Source organism: Squalius cephalus (assembly GCF_949319135.1).
Source record: "Squalius cephalus genome assembly, chromosome: 15".
Lineage (NCBI taxonomy): Eukaryota > Metazoa > Chordata > Actinopteri > Cypriniformes > Leuciscidae > Squalius > Squalius cephalus.
The window spans coordinates 5,680,970-5,702,500 of record NC_137136.1 but is presented as its reverse complement, the minus strand read 5'-3'; the positions used below and the strand labels follow the sequence as shown (position 1 = coordinate 5,702,500).

The window sequence follows — 21,531 nt, the reverse complement described above, 5'->3', positions numbered from 1 at the left end:
ACGTGCAATAATGCACAGACCAGTGATTTCAGACTCAGTGCATGGTCTTAAAAGGCATTAAACACACAATATATGACATTCATTTATAATAAAAATAAAGAAAGAAAAAGACTATTTCCACAATCATTTGCTCGAGGAAAACACTGGCGTTTGCGTAAACCCCTTTGAAGGCAGCTTGGATTAAACATGTGGCGTTTTTTATCATAATAAAAACCCGTTTTAATTAAAACATTGGTGATGCTGATAGCAAATTAATTTCGGATCGCTCGCACATTGGAGAGTGGTGATGAGGGAAGAAGGGATCGCTCTAGGATGCGAATTAGCCAATTCTACTATGGCGATGGCTTGTCTAATGAATATTAATTACGTAACATCACGTTCGCCTAAATAGACCTAAATGATTGGCTGAAAGGCAGAGAGTGCGACGAGTGCAAATCACGTGACGATCGCCCAACCGTTTGGCTGAAAGAAAGTTGAGTGAGCGATAGTCGGTTGGCCTATCAGGAATTTAAGGCTCGGCAATGAATAGTAACTAGATTATGTAACTGGACGCTCCAGGAAGGTTACCATGCAACGTCAGTGTGCTTATTAATATTAATAAGTATTTCGCTCGCCATAGTAGGAATCATAATTTTGCCTGTTGTAGGGTTGCACCCTGTTACACGTCACACGCGCCTTCGTTACAGGGTGAAGATACAGGCAATGTCACACAGCCCTCCTCATCATCACGACTAAAAATTCACCGTATCTTATATACAGTTATTCTTGACAGCATTTGGAAAAAAATAATTACTGAATCGCACTGGTAAGTGACCTCTATTGCTAATTAATTCGTGGTTTGGAGCTGATTTATAATTAGTGAATCTATATAGCCTAAATATGATTTGATGCTCGTCCATGTTTTAAATTGCACATTTATATGGGTATACATACGTGTTTTATGTTATATGTTGCAGGTTTAAGCTTCTACAGGCTATTTTAGGGAGTAGATGCATTCATTTGAAAAATAATGTGAGCACATCAATGATGGATGCAAACGTAATCTTCATCAAAAATACATCTTTATAATTACAACACTGTACGTAAATGATATACAAATTTGTTTTAAGGCAATATTTTTTATCATTGGCTCATGCATCATCTCAAAAATAATTTTACGCCGAGCAGATTTTTTATTTATTTTTTATTTATTTTTTGCTGTATTTTGCGCTCAGTATCCTACGACACATTGTTACTTATGTACTGTATTTATGTTAATCTTTGTTTGCCATATGTTAAAGAATAGATCAAAAGAGCAATTTATAAAAGCCATATTCCCATAGAGACAAGGCACCTTAAACCTCGCCCCTTCACCTCATATATCTATCCGTCAGAATAACACTGATCGGGCTTTTCCATTTTCCTCGATTTTAGGCTGCTATCGGGTTTCATATTTTCTGCAATTGATTAATCACGAGAAATGTAGATTAAAACGAGATGTTTTGCTCGTGCTATCTTGAAGCATCAAAATGACCTTGCAGCAGACATGAAGAATGGAAACCTGGTACATGTGTGCGCGTGTGTGAGTGTGATGATTTATTCTATTGCTGATTGCATTCAATCTAGTCACGACAGCATGTGCATTTGCTTTGACTGAATTCACAGTGATGCTCTATGGATCTACATGTGTCCGTATACTGCTCCTCTTTCAGTGAAATATAATGCCTTTGAGCTGGAAATAACCAACCATCACTGTTGAGTGCATGCAAAAAACGATAAGTGTGCTCTTTACCGTTTCCTACATAAGTGTAGATTGTGCAGAGCTGGAGTAATATGCAAACATTTTAGTATTACAATGCTAGAGCTTTATGTTTATGTTCTAGCAATGCAGAGATTTACGTTGTCATTACTGCATTGATAGTAGCTTATATGTTGTTACATTCCTATGCAGATCTTTGTTTATTAGCTATATTAATATTATAGCGTTTTATATCTGACAGTATTGTAAGTACACTATTAAAAATAAAGGTTCCAAAGGGGGGTTTCTCAGCGATGCCATTATAGAAGAACCAATTTTGGTTCCCCAAAGACCAGTTTTTAAAAGAACCATTTTGTCTTAGTATGAAGAAAGTGTTATTAACCTAAGAACCTCAAATAATCTAAAGGAGTTCTATGAATGTTAAAGGTTCTTAATAGAACCATTGATGCCAATAAAGAACCTTTACTTTTAAGGGTGTATGCAGAGCTTTAGTTAGTTAGTATTGATATTAGAGATGTATATTTGATAGATATTTCTAGTATGAATTTAGCATGTTCGCAGTATTTGTGATGATTTCTCAGTTGGAATAATCACTTCTGCTTTTTTATTCACGTTTGTAAGTCGGTTTGGAGGAAATATGAGTGCTAACTGAAGACTGTAAATTCAGATCCTTCTTTTTTACATTGTGACTATAACCACACAATAAAAATACTTAATCACAGTAGTTAAAAGGAGAATTATCATTGTCTTTAATTACCCAAAAAGCATCACAATGCAAAATAAGATAACACTTTATTTTACGGTGTCCTTGTTACATATGTTACATGTACTTAGTAATTATGCATTACATGCAACTTACCCTCAACCAAATCCTAATCCTACCCTAAACCTATACTAAATAGGTGTAGTTGCTTAATATTACTCAGTGCTTAAATATATAATTACACTGTAACAAGGACACCTTAAAATAAAGTGTAACCCAAAATAATATTAACAGTAATACTAACTGTGGCTTAGTGATATGCAGAAGTCTGAAGGTTTGATGTGCAATGACACAGGTCATTGGTAGGATGAGCCACTGTGTTATCATAACTTTGATCCGGATCTGTTTGAAAGTGTCCAAGCCCGTGTGAAGGACTTTGAGAGAAGCTGTTTCTCCTATTGTGAATTGATTTGCGGGCTGTTTGTGGTACGCAGCTTCAGCTCCAGTCCTCTGGTGCTGCTCAGGATTGCAGTTGTTCCTCAATCATTGTGTGCTCTCTGCGCTGCAGTGCTCTTTTCAGAGTAACCTTGAGAGGAATCCTCAGAGGAAGAGAGAGAACAGGGTCAGAAAAAGTGTTTAACGGCACGACAGGAGCGTTTGTCTCTGATCTCTGCTGGTGCTGATGTCTGATCTGACTCGGCCATCATTCAGAACTCATTGAGGAGCCGGGAATAAGATTAGCACTTGAGGTTGGTGCAGCACATTTTCATGTCCGTGTCATATATTAGATTACATTTTTTAAGGTTGGAAATCATGTTAGTTAGTTTTCTTTTATTACAATATTGCAATTTTCACAATAATTCCATGCTGCTCTGATTTTTAATATGACTTTTAATTTATGAATATAAAACTGGCAATTTGTTAAAGTAGGCATGAAATGGAATTCGCGATAGTGTTTTCTTCCCAATTATTTGTATATCTGAGTAAAACGGCTTCTCAAATTAGAGACAAAATATTTTTGTCCTTTGGGAATTTATTGGATGGTTGTGGTTTGCTATTGGTGGATCTCATGTGAGTGACAGGTCGCCCCTAGTAAACTACTAGGCCTAGTTAGTACTAGTACTCACACTAGTTAACACATCATCAAAGAGAAGAGAAGTTGCTGCAAGAGGGGGGGGGGGGGGGTTATTTTGAGTAAAGATTACGAGGTGACATAAAAAAATAAAAAAACATGCACGGAAAGATCATTCATAATAAAAACTGCAATATTTCATAAAAAAACAAGAATTGTCCATTTTGATTTCATGGTGATTTTAAGAAATATTCCAAGTGATTCTTCCAAGTGATTCTTCCAAGTGTGTCTTCAATATCACTTTCCATCCTGTTAGTCTTCAAAATATACTTGCATAACAGCAGGTTAACGTCTGGGTAAATGTTCAGAGTAAAATCGAAGGCATACCAGTTTTTAGAGTGGAATGGAAACATCTAAATTGAAGCAGAACCTCAGAACATATATATTTTCACACCAAGGTGGAGCCATGTGTAAATTCCCATTCACTCGTGTTTGAACCAAAATCTATACATTACTCTCTCTGCAAGATGTCTTCTATAGATATGTGATTTATTTAGAATTTTCTTCAAGGTTAGATCCAGATGTCCTCGGTTTCACGATGATGCAAATGGAGGGTGAGAGGTTTCTTTGAAACTGCACTATGCTTACGTTTAGTATATTGCATGAGTCTGCATATAACTGAATCATACTGTAATCTCTCACCCATTAATCCCTGCGGTAAAATATGAGCTCTTACAGAAGGAATTCTCATTTCCCCTGGACTTCATTATATACACCATGCCTGTTGAGTTACGTTTACCACTTTAAAGGGATATTTGAAAATGTTATCATCATTTACTCACCATCATTTACTTCATCTTTGAAACACAAATGAAGATATTTCTCTCCCTCCATTAAAAGTCTATATTTACCCAAAACTTTGACGCCTCAGAATGTTCATAAAGAGATCGTAAAAGAAATCCATATGAATCGAGTGGTTTAATCCAAGTCTAATGAAGGGACACGGTCGCTTTATACGATGAACAGATTTAATTTAGGCTTTTATTCACAAATAAACACTGATCAGCGAACGTACAGAACATTCAAAAACTATGGTAAACGGTGAACCAGGTGCATTGTCTCGTGTCACACCAGCCTGTTTGAGCTTCCGCAAGAGCCAATGAGGTTTTTTCTTGCGTGTCGAGTATAAGTGCGGTTTATCATATTTGAGGGTTATATAATGTGCGTTGATCAAAGTTTATATGCAAATAAAAGCCTTAATTAAATCTGTTCATCATATAAAATGACCGTGACCCTTCATAAGACTTGGATGAAACCACTAGATTCATATGGATTTACTTTACAATCACTTAATGAACGTTTCGAAGCATCAGTTTTGTGTGAATAGGCTTTTAATGGAGGGAGAGAAATCTCTCAGATTTCATTAAAATGTATAAATATTTTTTGAAGATGAACAAAAGTCTTATGGGTTTAGAGTGACATGAGGGGGAGAAATTAATGACAGAATTTTCATTTTTGGGTGAACTATCATTTTAAGAAAGCAAAGTAGGTCAGTTTTAATTTCATGTTGACTTTAAGGATGAGGATTTCCTTGCATATTATATATTTCACTTTTCAGTGTTCAATTTGCACTAGCGACAGTGTGATAGAGTAGAAGCACTTCTTGTTTTTAATGAAATGTTGCATTGACAACACCCATCCAAATGTGGCTCAGGCCAGTTTGTGCTGGAATATTTGGGGCTAAAATGGAGGCAGGGCATGAGGATGCTGGTGGTGCTGATGTAGCAGAGGGCAGGAGTGACTGTGGCCATGGTGACAGCGCACACCGAGAGATTTGTTCCAGGGCTAACGTGACTCACAACGGCTCTGTCCTTTCCTGCGAGACCGCTGTCGAGACGCTTCTAACCATCCGCTAACATCCTCCTCTCCTCCCTCTATTCCACCGCACTCATTCCTAGATCCATCTACTCAAGGCTTCTGCTGTCACTCTTGCTCTTTGAAATACACCAGATGCATTGAGCTTTGGCCTTGTTTGGTAATACTTTATCAAGCCGAGCATATGTGTCATGGAAAGCTAGCTTTCCTGTAGCTCAAACAGTAGAGTGTTGGCGCTTGCAACGCCAAGGTCATGGGTTTGATTCTCAGGGAAAGGAAGAACTGATAAGAATGTAAATGTGTACCTTGAAATGCAGTGTAAGTCGCTTTGGATAAAAGTGTCTGCCAAATGCATAAATGTAAATTTAGTACAAATTGTGTTCAATTTATTACTCTTTGTAAGATTAGACTTCAAACACATACAAAAAAAAGATGTACAGAAGGGGAAGCAAAACTGTTGTAAGAGGTTGGAGCATAATAATATTAAAACTGCTTTGTTTTCATTTTAATATAATTATAAAATGTGTGGCCCGGTTTCACAGACAGGGCTTAGATTAAGCTAGGATTAAGCCTTGGTTCAATTAGGGCATTTATAGATTTTAGAAATGTGTCTTAGAAAAAACATTACTGGTGTGTATCTTGAGACAAAACAATGGCACTGACATATTTTAAAGTCCCCTTGTAGTCAATATTTTTATTCCTTAAAAACTCAACTTTCTAATCACCAAAATGACATTTTTTTGTACAAAATCATTGGAAAAAAAAAATAGCTTGAATGTAACTCTACACCCTTGCCTCATTTAGTATAAGCGGTTCTATGAATATGCAGATTAGCCCCGCCTCCACTCTCTCACTCCAGAGCTGCGTTCCAGTCCAAAATTGTCATGCCCTTCACTCGCTAACTTCCCCCCGTCTCGTTCACTCGGATGTACGTCATTGCTTACGTTGCACGAGTGCCGACTACTGGCGGAAACTGCGGTGGGCTAAGCCCTTGATCTCTTGGAATCAGCTATGGAGTTTATTTATTATTTACATTTTTTTCCCTTTAAGAAGTTGTTTAATGCAGCATCCAAATGTATATATAGTGTTTGGGTTGTTTTAAATAAAAAAATATATAATTAATATATCATAGAGTTGTTTGGTTTGTTGTGGTGGTGATTAGACCTGTGGTGACGTCACAATCGTACTGCATTGTGGGACATATAGGTGCCTGAAGTGTACATATGAAGTAGACTCGCTCCCTCGGTCAAAATCGAGGGAACGAGGGTCTGTCCATATAAACTTCCCTCGTCCACTTCACAAAGTGGAACGCACTTCAAAATGGCGGCAGGGATTCCCCCGAGGGGAAGTGCTTAGGGAAGTTCGCAAGTGCGTGTCTAAAAGTGGACTGGAACACAGCCCAGCTCAGAGATCCACTCGTTGACGAACACACGTTGACCTGATTGGTTACAAGGTTGTTTGTGATGTCAGAAACACCAGCGATTTCAACCGTGTTTTTGAGACTCTCTTTGATTCACTGCAGTTTTAAGGTTTAAGTTTTAGTTTTAGTAACTATAGTTCATATTAAAGATGAAATCTCGTTAAACGTGGCATATAAGAGAAATTAAAAAAATATGCGTATACTTTTATGGTTATCTATGATTAATGCTTTCAAACATTATTCTTGTATTGATCCATTAATGCTTTTTGTCTATTGCATCTTTAAATATCATAAACTCATATTCATATATTCTATTCAGACCAGACATTTAGTTTACTCGTACAAATGTACATCTATTTGTGGGCTAGACATGCTATTTGTTTTTTCCGTTTTCTGCTCAGTGTGGTATCTTTTCTAATATGTGTGGTATTTTGTTTAGTTTCACATGAAATGGTTATCTTACTTTGAATTAAGGTATAGCTCTATTTGCATGTGGTCTAGACATGATTCTTAGGGCTGGTTCACACAGAAAGCGGTTTTGCAAGGTCTCGAGACACGTCTTTTAAAAGTTGAACTTATTTTAACTCGAGTGCTGCGTTTTTAGAACGTTGTGTCATGCACCAGACACTGCAAAAGACGTGAGACTCGACCGCAACAGTCACTGAAAAATAAAGTAGCGCAGTGCAATGGAAAACTTGATTACAGGATGAAAGCTTATTAATTACGAAAACGATTATTTATTTTTGCTAATTATTATTTTAATTCAGTTAGTTTTTCAGTAACTGTTGTTAGTTTAGTTTAGTTTTAGTTTTCATTTATGTTGAAATTTCTATTTTATTCCCGGTTACGAAAATGTTAATAGTTTTAGTCTTAGTTTCAGTTTTCGTTTACGAAAACAACCTTGATACCTCTTAATGAAATAGAAAAAATAATGCTTGTTTTCAGACTGGTTTCCCGAACACTCCCCCTGTTTTACATTGGTTGAACAAACAGATAGTCACTCCCCAAACTCACTCCATTGGCCGAATTATGCTTTGAACAGGTTTGGTTGAGATTCACCCATTTACTGTTAAATTAACTTCTGTTTCTATCAAGCTAACTGCTTCATCTCGTTATAGTCCTTGTTATGCGGGGGATATTGGTATTCTCGTGGTTTGTCCTCTGGGAAGCCCCTGGGCTGTCTGTGTGACCACCATACACATATTCCATCTGCCTGCTGGATAATGGATAGCTTAGTTTTAAATTTTGTACAAATAATCATTCACAATGTTGAAAATGGCTTCAATACCCTGTTAAGAAAAGTGACTCAGCATGTATTGTTCCTGAAGGGCGCACAGTTAAGGCTTAAATTGCTTTTCAAATCATTCACATGAATAATTAATAAGCCTGTTAGGTGTATTAATAGGGTTATTATGTGGGATGACATGTAAAGGATTTATAATGCCTTTTAACTTAAAATGACTAACAACATATCATACAAGTATTGGTTAATGGTTAATGGCATTGCTATTGTAGGAATAATGTATGCATTCGTTTGAATATTTCATTATTCAAATTAGTTTTGAGTGTTTCCTCTCTTCTCAAATCTCTGTGTTTGTACATAGTGCTTTTGCATAATGATAATTATTTGCCCCTCTTTATTTCCTCATTACACACGGATCCAAGCATACGACTTTTATTTTTTAGTGAAAGTCTTATTGTTTGTTTGTTCGTTTTTTTGCCCATGCAATGAAAGTCAATTGGGTCCAGCGTTATTTGGACCCCACCTTTCTTCAAAATATGAATGTGAACCAAGGAAATGGTGGAAATGATCCATATTAGGTGGTCTTAGTTTATCATTCACAAGTTTTTTTTTTTTGTCTTGGGTGCATTTGCATGGTTGTCATTAGTCATGATGGCTCTCAGTACAGACTCGTCCTCTCTCTCGACATGTGCTGCCGCTCTGTTGGTCACTGTTGTTGAGCAGGTTTCTCCTCTCTTCGCCAATCTTTGACCGCTGACATTTAACTGGCTTGAATCTTCTGCCAAAGTGACCCTTTAAAGAGGCCATATTATGCCCTTTTACAAAGTCTTGATTTTGTTTTTCAGATCTTCTAAAATAGGTTTCATGCTTGAATGTTCAAAACACATTATTTTTTACATATTCTCCATTGTTGCAGCTCCTCTCTTCCCAGTCTGTCAGTAACACCCTGTTTAGTTCCTGTCTCTATGAAGCCCCTCCTTCTGAAAAGCACAATGTGCTCTGATTGGTCCAGTAGCACCTCACTGCAGTACACAAGATCCAGGGGGCGGAGTTGGATCCAGATCTAAGGGGTGGAGATTGGTAGGTTTAGGGGTGGGTTTAGGGATCAGGGGTTGGAGATGGGTAGGTTTAGGTATATGTAAGGTGGGAGGAGTTGGATCTGGATCCAACTCCTCCCCCTGGATTTCGTGTTCTGCAGTGAGGACCATCTTGATTGGTCAGCTGGACCAATGTGTTGCATGTGGTCAGTGACCGGCGGTTAGGTCGCTACTGGGCGTTCCCACTACTGGTTGCCTAGTAACGTTTGTTAATGACATTCACAGATGTTGTAAACAACTAATTAGGTTTCTTGCCACTGCAAAGAAACATTTTTGAAGGAAAATACTGAATATAAATGGAATCAGTACATAAAATGCTTAATATTGAAGATGAATGAGAAACAGCGTGTGCTCTTTACCATCGCTGCTATTTATCAAGCGCCAGTCTGTCTGGGTTCACAAAACCATTCAGGCTCAGAGTCAGCATGGCGAGTACCACCATATGTTCACAGAGACATATCATAAGATATAAGACATTTGCTTTAGATGCTTTAGAATTTGGTCAAAATAAGGTGTTTTAGAAAGCAGCATTAACATTTTCTCTAAATGCTAAATGGGCACCTGTGTGTGTGTGTGTGTGTATTTTGCTGAGAGGAACATGCTGTGGGTTGGTGTTTTTTGGGAATGTAGTCACGGGTGCAGATTATCCTTAATGCGACTATTTATTTGCATGTTTCTTTGTAAAGAAAGAGAAAAATTCAGCCTTCACATTAGTTTGACAAACCGTGTTCATCTCAATGAATGTCAACATTCTGTCAAAGCCATTTGATGTGACCCGGCAAACCAACAGCGCTATGATCCTGGACATCTGCTTCAGGGATTTTCATTGGCATTAGCCTCTTGATGGAATTATTGTAACATGATATCAGATCACCAGAATACACACCCAAACAAGATGACTTTATAATCCCTGGTGGTGTTTCTGCATACAAACAGCTTAAAGGGATACTTCACCATTTTTTGTCATCATTTACTCACCCTGAAGTTGTTTCTTTCTTCTGTTGAACATAAAAGAAGATATTTTGAAGAATGTTGGTAACCAAAAAGTTGATGGACCCCATTGACTTCCATACATATGAAAAAATATATAAAATACTATGGAAGTCAATGGGGTCTATCAACTGTTTGGTTACCCATATTCTTCAAAATATCTTCTTTTATGTTGAACATAAGAAAGAAACTCATACAGGTTTGGAACAATATGAGGGTGAGTAAATTATGACAGAATGAAAGTTTTTAGGTGAACTATGCCTTTAAGATATATATGATGGGGACATGAAAATGTATTCCAAAACAGAAATGAGCCCCTCAGGGCTGTCATCATAGGTTTGTGTTTTCATTGGCAGTTTGTATTCGCTAACACTGAGATTCACTGGAGTCCCATGAGCCTCTTCACACTCTAGCTGATGCGCTGCTTTCCTGTCGTCTCTCGTTGAAAATGATGATCTACACTCCCACTGGCGTAGTCTCTGCTTCAAAAACTGAATTACATAATTGGGTCTTTCATCACTGGTGAACAAGAGGCAAAGACATTGCCCACCCCTTATTTCAGAGTTAATTCACAATCAGCTTGATCCTAAAGAGATGTTACGAATAAAGGTGCCAGATCTTTTACTGTTATGTTGCAACTTCTGAGAAATTACAAATTAAGAGCTACAACATGAAACGTGTTTCACAGCCCATTTTACTTTCATTATCTGATATATTTCCAAGTGCAACAATATTTTTATGAGAAAAAATGTCAGATGAGACTCATTAGAGTTTGTTTGGTTATATATATATAATATATATATATCTATATATACCGTTCAAAGGGGGTCAGTTAGTGTCTTTGAGATTAGTCACTTATGCTCACCAAGGCTGCATTTATTTTAATAAAAATGCAATAAAAACAGTAAAATTGTGAAATATTATTACGAATTTAAAAAACCTTGTTCTATTTAAATGTATTTTAAAATGCAATTTTTTCCTGTGAATTTTCAGCAGCCATTACTCCAGTCTTCAGTGTCAATATACAGTTTTATTTATATTAAATCTTATTTATAAACAAATAAGTATTTTGCAGTGCATCATCTCTCTTGATTCATAGCAGATCTAGAAGAAATCTAATTTTTATTGTGTTTAAGAATGGCACTGATCTACTGCAGTACTAAGTCACATCTAAATGGCCTATAATCTCATTTTGCTATTAGAGCAGTGTATCAGAGAATGTGACAGCTCTGGGATAGGCTTTGGTTCACAGAGCTTTTAGGCCCTGTTCTTTAGCGCTGACATATGTTCCTGTACGAGTCTAATTGAAACGCAAGTGTTCCTCCAAGAGTCGATTGAGTGTTTTTCCCAGCAGAGCCATCTCACACATGCTGTTGCTCCTACACGCCACTATTGCTGTCCTGTCTGCAGACATGAATAGAGCTGTATTTGGGAACTGTGGGGGATACGGTTGTTACCATTGCACCGTACTGCAGTCTCTGTGCTCTGCCTGTGCAGGACTAGTTACATGGGTTATTTACAGGTGTAATGCTTTCACACTGAATGTCACTGAGAGCTCTTAAAGGGATAGTCGTCATTCACTAACCTGCCTGTTTTAAAGAATGTTTATAATAGATTTGTGAGAGGATCACACTGAAATTTAAAGAATTAACCTATTACTCTCAAATCTCTTTGGAGCGAATTATTAAATATCAGTTTGTTTCACATAAAGCTATCATATGGATTCAGACAACTTGAAAAGAGTTGTGTTGACTGCTTTAGTGGTCTTTTTTTTGGCAACCACATTAGCAGTGCACTTTCATTGTGTGGAAGACAGTTTCATTGTATGAAATGTTTTGTGTTCCACTAAATTATATATGAAGGTGAGTACACGACAGTGTTATTTTAGTATTATTTATACAAGTTTAATTGTTCTGAAAACAAATGCTTATTTGAAATTACCTCTAACCGGTTTATAATGTTATTTTATCGTTCTGTTTGGCAGTCAACCAATTAATTCAAATAATTTGGCCTATGCAAATGTGACATTGACACATCCATTGTGAGAAAAATGCCCACATTTTTCCGACTGCATCCTGCAGTACTACAAACCACGCCCCTACAATGAGACAGCCAATTAGCACCTCCCTGTAGAACCATTGATGTCATCACTAGTGCTGCACTTCTTCTACAGTACATTTTAATTTTATTGAAGGGGTAGGATTAGGGTCATTTTTAGGACTGGGGTTGGTTTTTAGCTATAATTACCATAGGTCTGTATTTGAAAAAAACAAACAAAAAAAAAACGTGTCATTATATTATTAACATTTTGCCAAAATCAAGCTCAAATGAAGTTAGGTTTTTCTCCAGCGAATGTCAGCAATGTGTGTTTTGTCAGTCATTAGAATGGCCGCATCTGAGGCAGTAAGTGCATCGCATTGCATTTATATCAACTTACACAGATTACAAAGATTATTGTAGCTATGAGTTAAAATACTGATTCTGCTCGGAGTGAACGGATTGATTTTTTTAGGCCCTGGGTCAGAATGCCTTTGATTGTTTCAGTATAGTAATGAAAGCAACATTGATATTTGTGTTGTTTTGAATGAAATCACGCTTTCTTGAGCTTAGCCACAAAGTTGCTGATGCATTTTCATCATGTGTCAGCACTTTATACATCAAATACTCATCAGAACCCACTTATGCATGGATTTTTCTATACCAAACACTTTCTAACCAGCCCTGAAAGCAATCAATATTAGAAATGATTTTCCCAATGGCAGTGCATGCATGCCTCTGTATTGGAAGACATCCAGAGAACATGCAAGTATTATATTAGTGATAGTTGAACGACCACAGAGGACAGTATACCGCAGATCCCTGTCTGTTGCCGCCAACTGGGCCATTTCTCCCTTGGACCAATCGCAACTGCTGATGAGCTCATATAGCGCCCCAGATCCACCTTTACAGACATTTATTGTTTTACAACCGTCTCCTCTATTGCACAGTGTTTACTTTGAGTAACAAGGGAAGCACGTCAATTTGTTTTATTGGCATTTACAGCTCTACGATCCACATGGCTGTTCAGTTTCTGTGTATTCACTTATCAGTGCCACGATAACGTAATAGGACTTGTGCCGAGGTGTTCAGAGCAGGGCTGCTGACAGATATCCGAGATTGCTATTTTTTTTGTCTGTCACAGAGAAGGCCGAATGTCAGACTGACCGGCTCATTATCTTCACAGACACAGGGTGATGTGGTTGCTGAGAGATGACCGTCGGCTGATGAGTTCTATTCAGAGAGGAAAACACAGCCAGAGAGATAGAAAAGAACAGGCAAATTACTAAATTAGATGAGTGTGAAAAAGACTGACAAAAAAGAAGAGCAATGTCATTAGGAATAGGAATTGTAATGAATTTAATGATTGTGGCTCTGTATATATATATATATATATATATATGATGAAAAGTAAAAACTTGTGGTTTAGTGAGTGATTCAATACCCACTCTGAAGGATTCTGTGAATCCCAAAAAATTTGTACCAAAATCATTCAAAATTCATACTGCAGTACTCATGCTGAAGTGAGGACAACTCGGGGTGAAAGAGGTGTCGTCATTGTCAGTTCCGGTTTTTGATTCCTAACCTTAAATATGATCCTTTTCAGGTTTGCGCAGTGAAAGATTTCTGTACAGATCTTTATCAGTGTTGTAGAGCTCCTAAATACCCTCTGAGATATTATTAATGTGGCTCAATTATGAATATTTGATTATTAATGCAATAACTGGATCCAGACCAATTTCAACAGATTGTACGAGGCAACACAAACTGATGGTTTCATGAATTTCCCTCGGGAACATTTTAATCAGCCGTTTTTCAGGGAGGCTCAATTGGTTTCTTAAAGTGTTTTCCCCCAGAATGTAAAGTGGAGGAAACAAGGTCACTGCGAGAACTGCTGCACTTATTTACATGCTGTCAGTGATATCCATGGATTCATTTGTAAGCTTACAAGAATTTTAATTCTATGTATAATACTTTTTTTTTTTTTTTTTTTTTGCTGTTATCACAAAAGTAATTTATGAAAATCAAGAGTATACAGGTAATGTTTCTGCTGGAAAATCCTGCTGAAGCCAAGCTCAGTGTATAGCTTGTTTTACATGATTTCTATTTGGTCCAAGCAGGTCATTAGCGGATCCAAGTTGGTTTAGATGGTTGATTAGCTAGAGGAGCAGCCGTTGGACCTGTTTTTTAGCCTGGAAATCCAGACCCAAATCTGAAAGATTAAGGGTCTGGCATCGACTAATGAAAATCACCCAGCTCGAGGGGCGGCGCCAAGCATGCATTTGAAAATCTCACTGCACGCAATTGGATAACACTACGACCAATCACAACAATAAGCCCCATACGCTTAGCTACCAGCGGAGTAACTGGTAGATTAGACTCTTGCCGTATCTGGTCGGCAAAACAGCAAAAAAGGATTCAAGCGCCGTCTTCTGTTCCTCTTTTAGATAAAAAGCCAAGTCTAACTCATTCATTGTAGCGGCCAAAGCCATTTCAAACAACTGGTGTTCATCCATAGCCATCTTGCAATGTTTACTAATGACTTCGACGTCACAGCGCTGTCGTAATCTGTTTAGCTCGCCTCTGGCCTGCCTATATCAGATAACCCGATGTGATTGGTGCAGCTCGGATACAAGGGCATATTTAATGAGCATCATTACTCGACGCCAGAGTAAACTCGCTGAGAAAATTCAATTTGTGCTCTTGCGAGAACTCTGGATTTCCAGGGTGCCTGTCTTTTACCTGACTGACCATTTTTAAAACTAGTTTGGGTTAAGTTGGTATGGCTGGTTGCATAAACTGCTTAGACTATTCTTTAAAGAAACTTTTCTTCAAGACATGTCCTAACTTTTTAAAGTCAGTTATATAAAAAGGTAGATTTGTTTAATTTGAATTGTAAAAGTAAGACTGATAACCTCTTGTCTAACTGCTAGTTGGTCAAACCAGTTCTTAAGACACAGTCTTAACAACTGGCAGCTGTGTTTCTTCTAGCATTATTTATTTGACATTGTAAAATGTGTACAAACTAGTCATCCATAATTCAAGAATACAAATAATGTATTTTGGAAGTCAATGTGAAAAAATAAGTCAGCCAATATTGGTATGCTGTTTGCCTTCTTTGTATATCATCAGAATATACAGACTACCTGTATGATTCAGCAAAGAGTAAGATCTAAAAGAGCAAATCTCATAAAAACATGCCCATGTCACAAATAATACAACATTTTAATTGCAGAAATTACATTCAGTATAAAGACAATGAAGCCCTTTTGGAGTTTTTGCATTTTTATTAAGTTTTGCATTTTCAGAGTTTTACACTGTGACATTTTTCATAATAATTATCCAACTGTAATACAATTGATGATAATGACAATGATTTCTTTTTTTTGTAAATAAGCATAAATGCAGCACAACCAAACCTTTACAACCATTATTATAAAAATACTTTAAAATGTTAAACTTCATATTTATAATTTTATAAATTAATTTGAAATAAATTTTTTTTTTATTTATTATCTTGAACTGGACATGATTATGACGATTTGTCCAATAATTTCACATTATTGACTATTGCACCATCAATGCACCATAAATGATAACAATGCACCTTATGTTACATATGATGCATATATTTGTAAATTCCAGTATTTCTGTACATGTGTCATCTTGAATAACAGCATGTGTTCTTCTATAATTTCAGGCTGTCGTTTAGAGCTCTGTGCTCTAGTAGGTGCTGTCCAAGGTCCTGAACTTCTCTAGCCCAGCTTCACTCTACTACATGCTAACAAGCAGCTCCTGACACCCGGCTCCAGCACTCTTTACATCAACACACAACTTTCAACCATGGATGAGGGTTACAGAGATCGTTCGGCCTTTATTAAAGGCGCTAAGGACATTGCCAAAGAAGTCAAAAGGCATGCAGGTAAAAAGGTGGGCCGCCACGTGGACAAGGTGGCTGATGAGTACACCAAACGCTCTTATACTCGCTTCGAAGAGGAAGACGATGACGACGACTACCCCGTACAGGCCCAGGACGGAAGCTACTACCGCAGCAATAGCAGGGCCAATGACGACGAAGGGGCTCACAGCGACTCTACAGAAGGCCACGATGAGGATGATGAGATCTATGAGGGCGAGTACCAGGGCATCCCCAGAAACGACTCAGTGGAAAAGGCTGACAGACAGGGGGACGGAGTGGGACAATCTCAGTTCCGGGACGTAGCGCAGTATGAGGGCGAGAGGAGGAAGGACCAGGAGGAGCTGGCACAGCAGTATGAGACCATCCTTCAGGAGTGTGGCCACGGCCGCTTCCAGTGGACCCTCTACTTTGTACTGGGTCTGGCTCTGATGGCTGATGGCGTGGAGATCTTCGTGGTGGGTTTCGTCCTGCCCAGTGCTGAGAAGGACATGTGTTTGTCTGAGCCCAACAAAGGGATGCTGGGTAAGTCAAGAACAGCTTATTAGCTTTTATTTGTGGTTTTTGCTATGGAGCGCAACAGTGCCCATCACCTTTTCTGGAAATGTTTTTTCCATTCATTTATCCAATAGGGATTTTAATCAGACAAAAAACTTAACAGCTTTAATGAGGGAAATTTTACTGTATTACAGTTATCATTTGCTCTTTGATAAATTGCTTTAGTTCTCTTTTGTAAGTAATTTTAGATTAAAAACCACCAGCCAACAGGCTGGCCAGGTTGGGAGCCTACTAAGACAAGATGTAAGATGTTTTTTCAGTAGGGATGTATAAGACCATGTCCAATGGTTAATTTTGCTTACAAAAATGGCTTTCTGTGACATATAAACAATATTCATCTCAAGGCTAGTTTCTACTGCCATTTTGTGCCCAATTCACCATCTGTCAGTCCATCCAGCAAGGACACTCGCCCATCCTGGTCGAACCCAACGCAGCATTGACGCAGTTTGAGCTATAATTAACTGACAATAGACTGCTGAACAGCACAGTGTGCTTTCATGGCTTATACTGATTCCTGTGGTGTATGACACAAATGTTCTAGTAGTGTGTTTGCATGAAAAGAGTCATTGAATACCATGTTACATACCCCCCCCCCCAAAAAAAACAAACAAACAAGGTATTATCATTAGATCATGTCCACAAACACTTTTTGGTAGTTTTAGCTGCTATACTCATCAATGCACGTAAGTGTTGCTGCTGTTAGACCATATTCATTATGTTTCTTTATATTGTCTCTTTTTTAAATGATCTTTTATATGATTATTGTGACATCATTGTGTTACAATGTGAGCTAGTGTGCTCATGTCATTGCTTGTTCATTGAGATATTCTGCCTGGGTCTCAGCTTGAGCGTGTGTATGTGTGGAGTGCCATTAGGGAGCAGGGCCCTTGGTCTCTCCCCTGTTACAAAACAGCCCTGACTCATGCTGAAGTGCCATTTGCATCTCTGCTGGGTCCTTGTGCCTAAAGTTTCCATGCATGCGCAGCTGCAGCTCTGCAGCAAAAATGCTTCAGCCTCTGTCACATGACATGCTCCAATCAAATCCAACAGCGTGGATGTGTGGGATGAAATGGCCCGCGGAGGTTTTTTTTCCTGCTCACTGCACCCAGCAGTCGACCTGCATGTTTCTCTACATTTTTATGGCTTAAAATGCAGAGACCTAGAAGAGACAGCCCAATTTGTTTGTGTAATATGAAAATATCATGAAGAAAACACTATTATTATTTATCACAGCACTGAAAGTAAATCACCCCATTAAATGTTATGACAAATCAGCCGTCAAGGAGATTTTATGGTTTGATGGATTTGTCATTTGTTTGGATGGATGGAAAAGGAGATAGATAGATAGATAGATAGATTAGATAGACTGATTGATTGATTGATTGATTGATTGATTGATAGACAGATGGATAAGCAGGTAGATAGATAGACAGATGGATGTAGATATATATAGAGAGAGCTCTCGATGACAGCAGCTTTTATGTCAGAGTTCTTTTGCCCTGTTACCGTGACAGCGGTGAGGGTGAATGGTGACGCCATGCCACTATACCCTTTGAAAGAGAGCGTTTAGTCTGTTTCTCACCAGAACACCGGGTGCCAAACGGCACATTAGTCTGGGTGAAACTGAAGAACAGAATACACAAACCTGCCACAGTCCATTGCGCTCCCCTCATCTGTGACGCAGAGAGACACTCACAGAAAGAAAATAATGCACTAAAAATAGTTTCCCAGCCCCTCCCCCGCTTTCTGTCTCTTTTTTCCTCACTTCCTCAACCCTGGAGCTTGTGTGCTTTCCTGTCACTGTGCAGGAGAATCACAGCCTCCTCTCTCTCCCTTCCCCCTCTGCTCTTTCTCTCTATCTCTCTCTCTCTCTCTCTCTCTGAGGAGGCGGAGGTCAGCTGTCTCCAGGCACTCCCCTCTTTTATTTTTATTTTATTAGATATAATTATACAATAGACAACAAATAGTATCAACATGTAAAACAAGAACCAGAACAACCACCAGAGGAGAGAAAAAAAAAAAGACAAAACGTACAATAATAATACAATACAAGAAAAGATAAGCAAATAAATAAAGGAGATTCAATCAATTAGAGCATGTTAGGACAAGAAAATGCAACAAAATTTAAAGGGGCATTTTAAAGAGAGCACAACAAGACAATGTTTTCCTTGCTTTGGTCTTCTCTGAAACAGAAAGCGTTTGAAGGTATTGGTGAAATTCATTGAGAAAAACTTTGAATAATGGCTTATGATTAGAAAATGTACATTTATGAATATGAAATTTTGCTAGGAGAAGTAATAGATTTATAAAGTAAAATTATTTTTCAAACTTTTTCTCCGTATTAATAAAACCAAATATTGCAGGCACTCCCCTCTCCTGCATCTCTGAGACCCCTCTGACATCATGCAGACGGCCCCGCCCACTCAACCATCACTGAGCCCTCATTGGCTGGGTCATACTGGAGTAGCATAAAACTTCCCTTCCCTTTAAATTCAAGGCATGTGGTTAACCACAAACACAGCTGTGTTTATTAATGCTCTCAGCTGAGTAAGTTGTGTAAAATCGCGCAACACGTGTTCATCTCCATTGTTCAGGTCTCACTAGCAAATGTGCTCTGCATCACTGGATTTGAAGGTCATAAACGGGCCTGCATGAAAGCAGAATTCAGCAGAATCCACAGAAAGCAAAAGCTCTTCACATTTACATGGAACATTATTGAGAAAATTATCATGCTTTCATCTAGCCTGTCGTTTTCTAGAGAATTTTATTTGTGCAGCCAAGGATTCCCCCCGTACTAAACAAAACAATACTATTTTTTAATAATATTACAGGTTTTTAAAAAAAAAATTAAAATGGAATTTAACACAACAGAACTCTTTTGTGCACTGCAGATTAATAGATGGTGCTGCAAATGTTAAAGTGTGTTTGAGTTTGTGTGGCAGCTGTCAGCACTGCTTCTCTCTCACCTTGGCCTCAGATTAGGCCTCTATGGCATACAGCCGTGATGATGGGCCTTGATAGGCATCACTGCAATGCAGCGCAGGGGTCTGTTATCTCAACCCCTCCTCTCCTGGGCCCATCGGCTTACACTGCACAAACCACAGCTCTCAACACCTTCTGACTGTGCCAGTGAAGCGCTGAGTCCATTGGGCAATGCAATGGCAGACAGGGGTATGTACTAAAATGGGACAAAAGGGATTTAAATATGACAAGGCCATACTCTTACTAACAACTGAAAGTTGTGTATGCAGCCTGGGTTGAATTTGATGACATCACAGATTGGGTAATTGCAGAACAACACAAAGACAATAACATGAACACCATAAGAACCAAATATATTTACTTGACAATTGTGTAAGATACTTTTTAAACTTTTAAGATAGTTTTTCTCTTTTAAGAGACGTTATCCTAAGATATATGAAAAGAAAAATCCATATACTGTTTTGTGTGTATATATATATATATATATACACAAACATATTCTTTTATGTTTTAAAGGAGTCTCTTATGCTCAACAAGACTATAGTAAAAACAGTAATGTTGTGAAATATTATTACAACTTAGAGTAAATGTTTCTTATGTTAATATATTTTATAATGTAATTTATTCCTGTGATGTCAAAGCAAAATTTTCTGCATCTTCAATGTCTCATGATCCTTCAGAAATCATTTTAATATGCTGATTTGTTCATCAAGAAACATTTCTTATAATTATCAACTTTCTTTTTAAAGTATTTCTATTTTTTTTTTTTTTTTTTAAATACTAAATATATATTTTATGCTTAATGGAGTGATTTGAGATTCCTATGCGAATCACATAAGGAGTGGAATTTGTATGATCCAGAGTAGTCATCTATGTAGACCATTTCATGTAGGATGCTGCCTATATAGGCTGCTAACAGTAAGACAGCTCACTAGGTTTTGTAACAGAGCCATTGTGTTTCGGATGATTGTGTGCTTAAGTAGCTTAGCCAACAAGACCCAAGGTGTAAAAAGATGTTAATCCAGGGTTAAATATAGTGTGAAAAACATAACTGAAATCTCAATTAAGTCTCTTCAGATGTGAAAGAGCAGCATCTGAGGAATATCATATTCCATGGGTCATTTATATTGTATTCATGCAGTGCTTTATCAGTGTCGTGGCAGCACATCCATGCCAGCGGTGCAAGCAGTCTGCGTTCACACTACCAGTCACATGACCAGCTGCTGGTGGAGCTGTGAAAGAGTCGGCATTCAGCAGTCAGTGTGAATTCTCTAAGCCAAAGAAAACCTCTCACACGAACAAAAGACAAAATGAATTTGAGCTCTCAGACACAAAACATTGAAAGCATTACATTCTATAAAAGAAGCAAACTTTGACATTTTAATCGAATTTTAGCTCATGTAGCTCCAGCAACAAGCGGCAGTTCCAGAATGGTCATTTTACCTAACATACTGCTCTGTTGGTCACTTTGATTTACTGTCTGTGTGGAGTATGACCATTAGTCATCTTGATCTGATGCGGTATGATTTGGACAGGATGCTGGTATGGTTATTGATCCCCCTTGTCTCTCTCTCTCTCTCTGTCTATCTTTCTCTCACAGGTCTAATTGTGTATCTGGGTATGATGGTGGGTGCCTTTGTGTGGGGAGGTCTGGCTGACAGAATCGGGCGCAGACAGACCCTGCTGATCTCTCTCTCCATCAACAGTGTCTTTGCTTTCTTCTCCTCCTTTGTCCAAGGATACAGCTCCTTCCTGTTCTGTCGTCTGCTCTCCGGTGTGGGGTAAATGCACATTTCACACCACCACTGTCTCTTTTATATTTATTAAAAAAAATTGTGTTTAGAAATGAGGGTAAGACCAAATTTAAATTTGGGTCTCTTTCAGATAACTTTATAAAAAT

At 38.0% G+C, this 21,531-nt stretch overlaps 1 protein-coding gene across 1 annotated transcript in view; it reads left to right on the top strand.

Moving 5' to 3' along the window:
* Positions 1-640: 640 nt before the first annotated feature.
* sv2a (synaptic vesicle glycoprotein 2A) overlaps positions 641-21,531 on the top strand; it is a 35,433-nt gene continuing 14,542 nt past the window's right edge. The window contains exons 1-3 of the mRNA XM_079894866.1: positions 641-805; positions 15,876-16,616; positions 21,232-21,412. Coding sequence (XP_079750992.1) covers positions 16,019-16,616; positions 21,232-21,412 — 779 coding nt within the window. The 5' untranslated portion in view covers positions 641-805; positions 15,876-16,018. The remainder of the gene's footprint in view (positions 806-15,875; positions 16,617-21,231; positions 21,413-21,531) is intronic.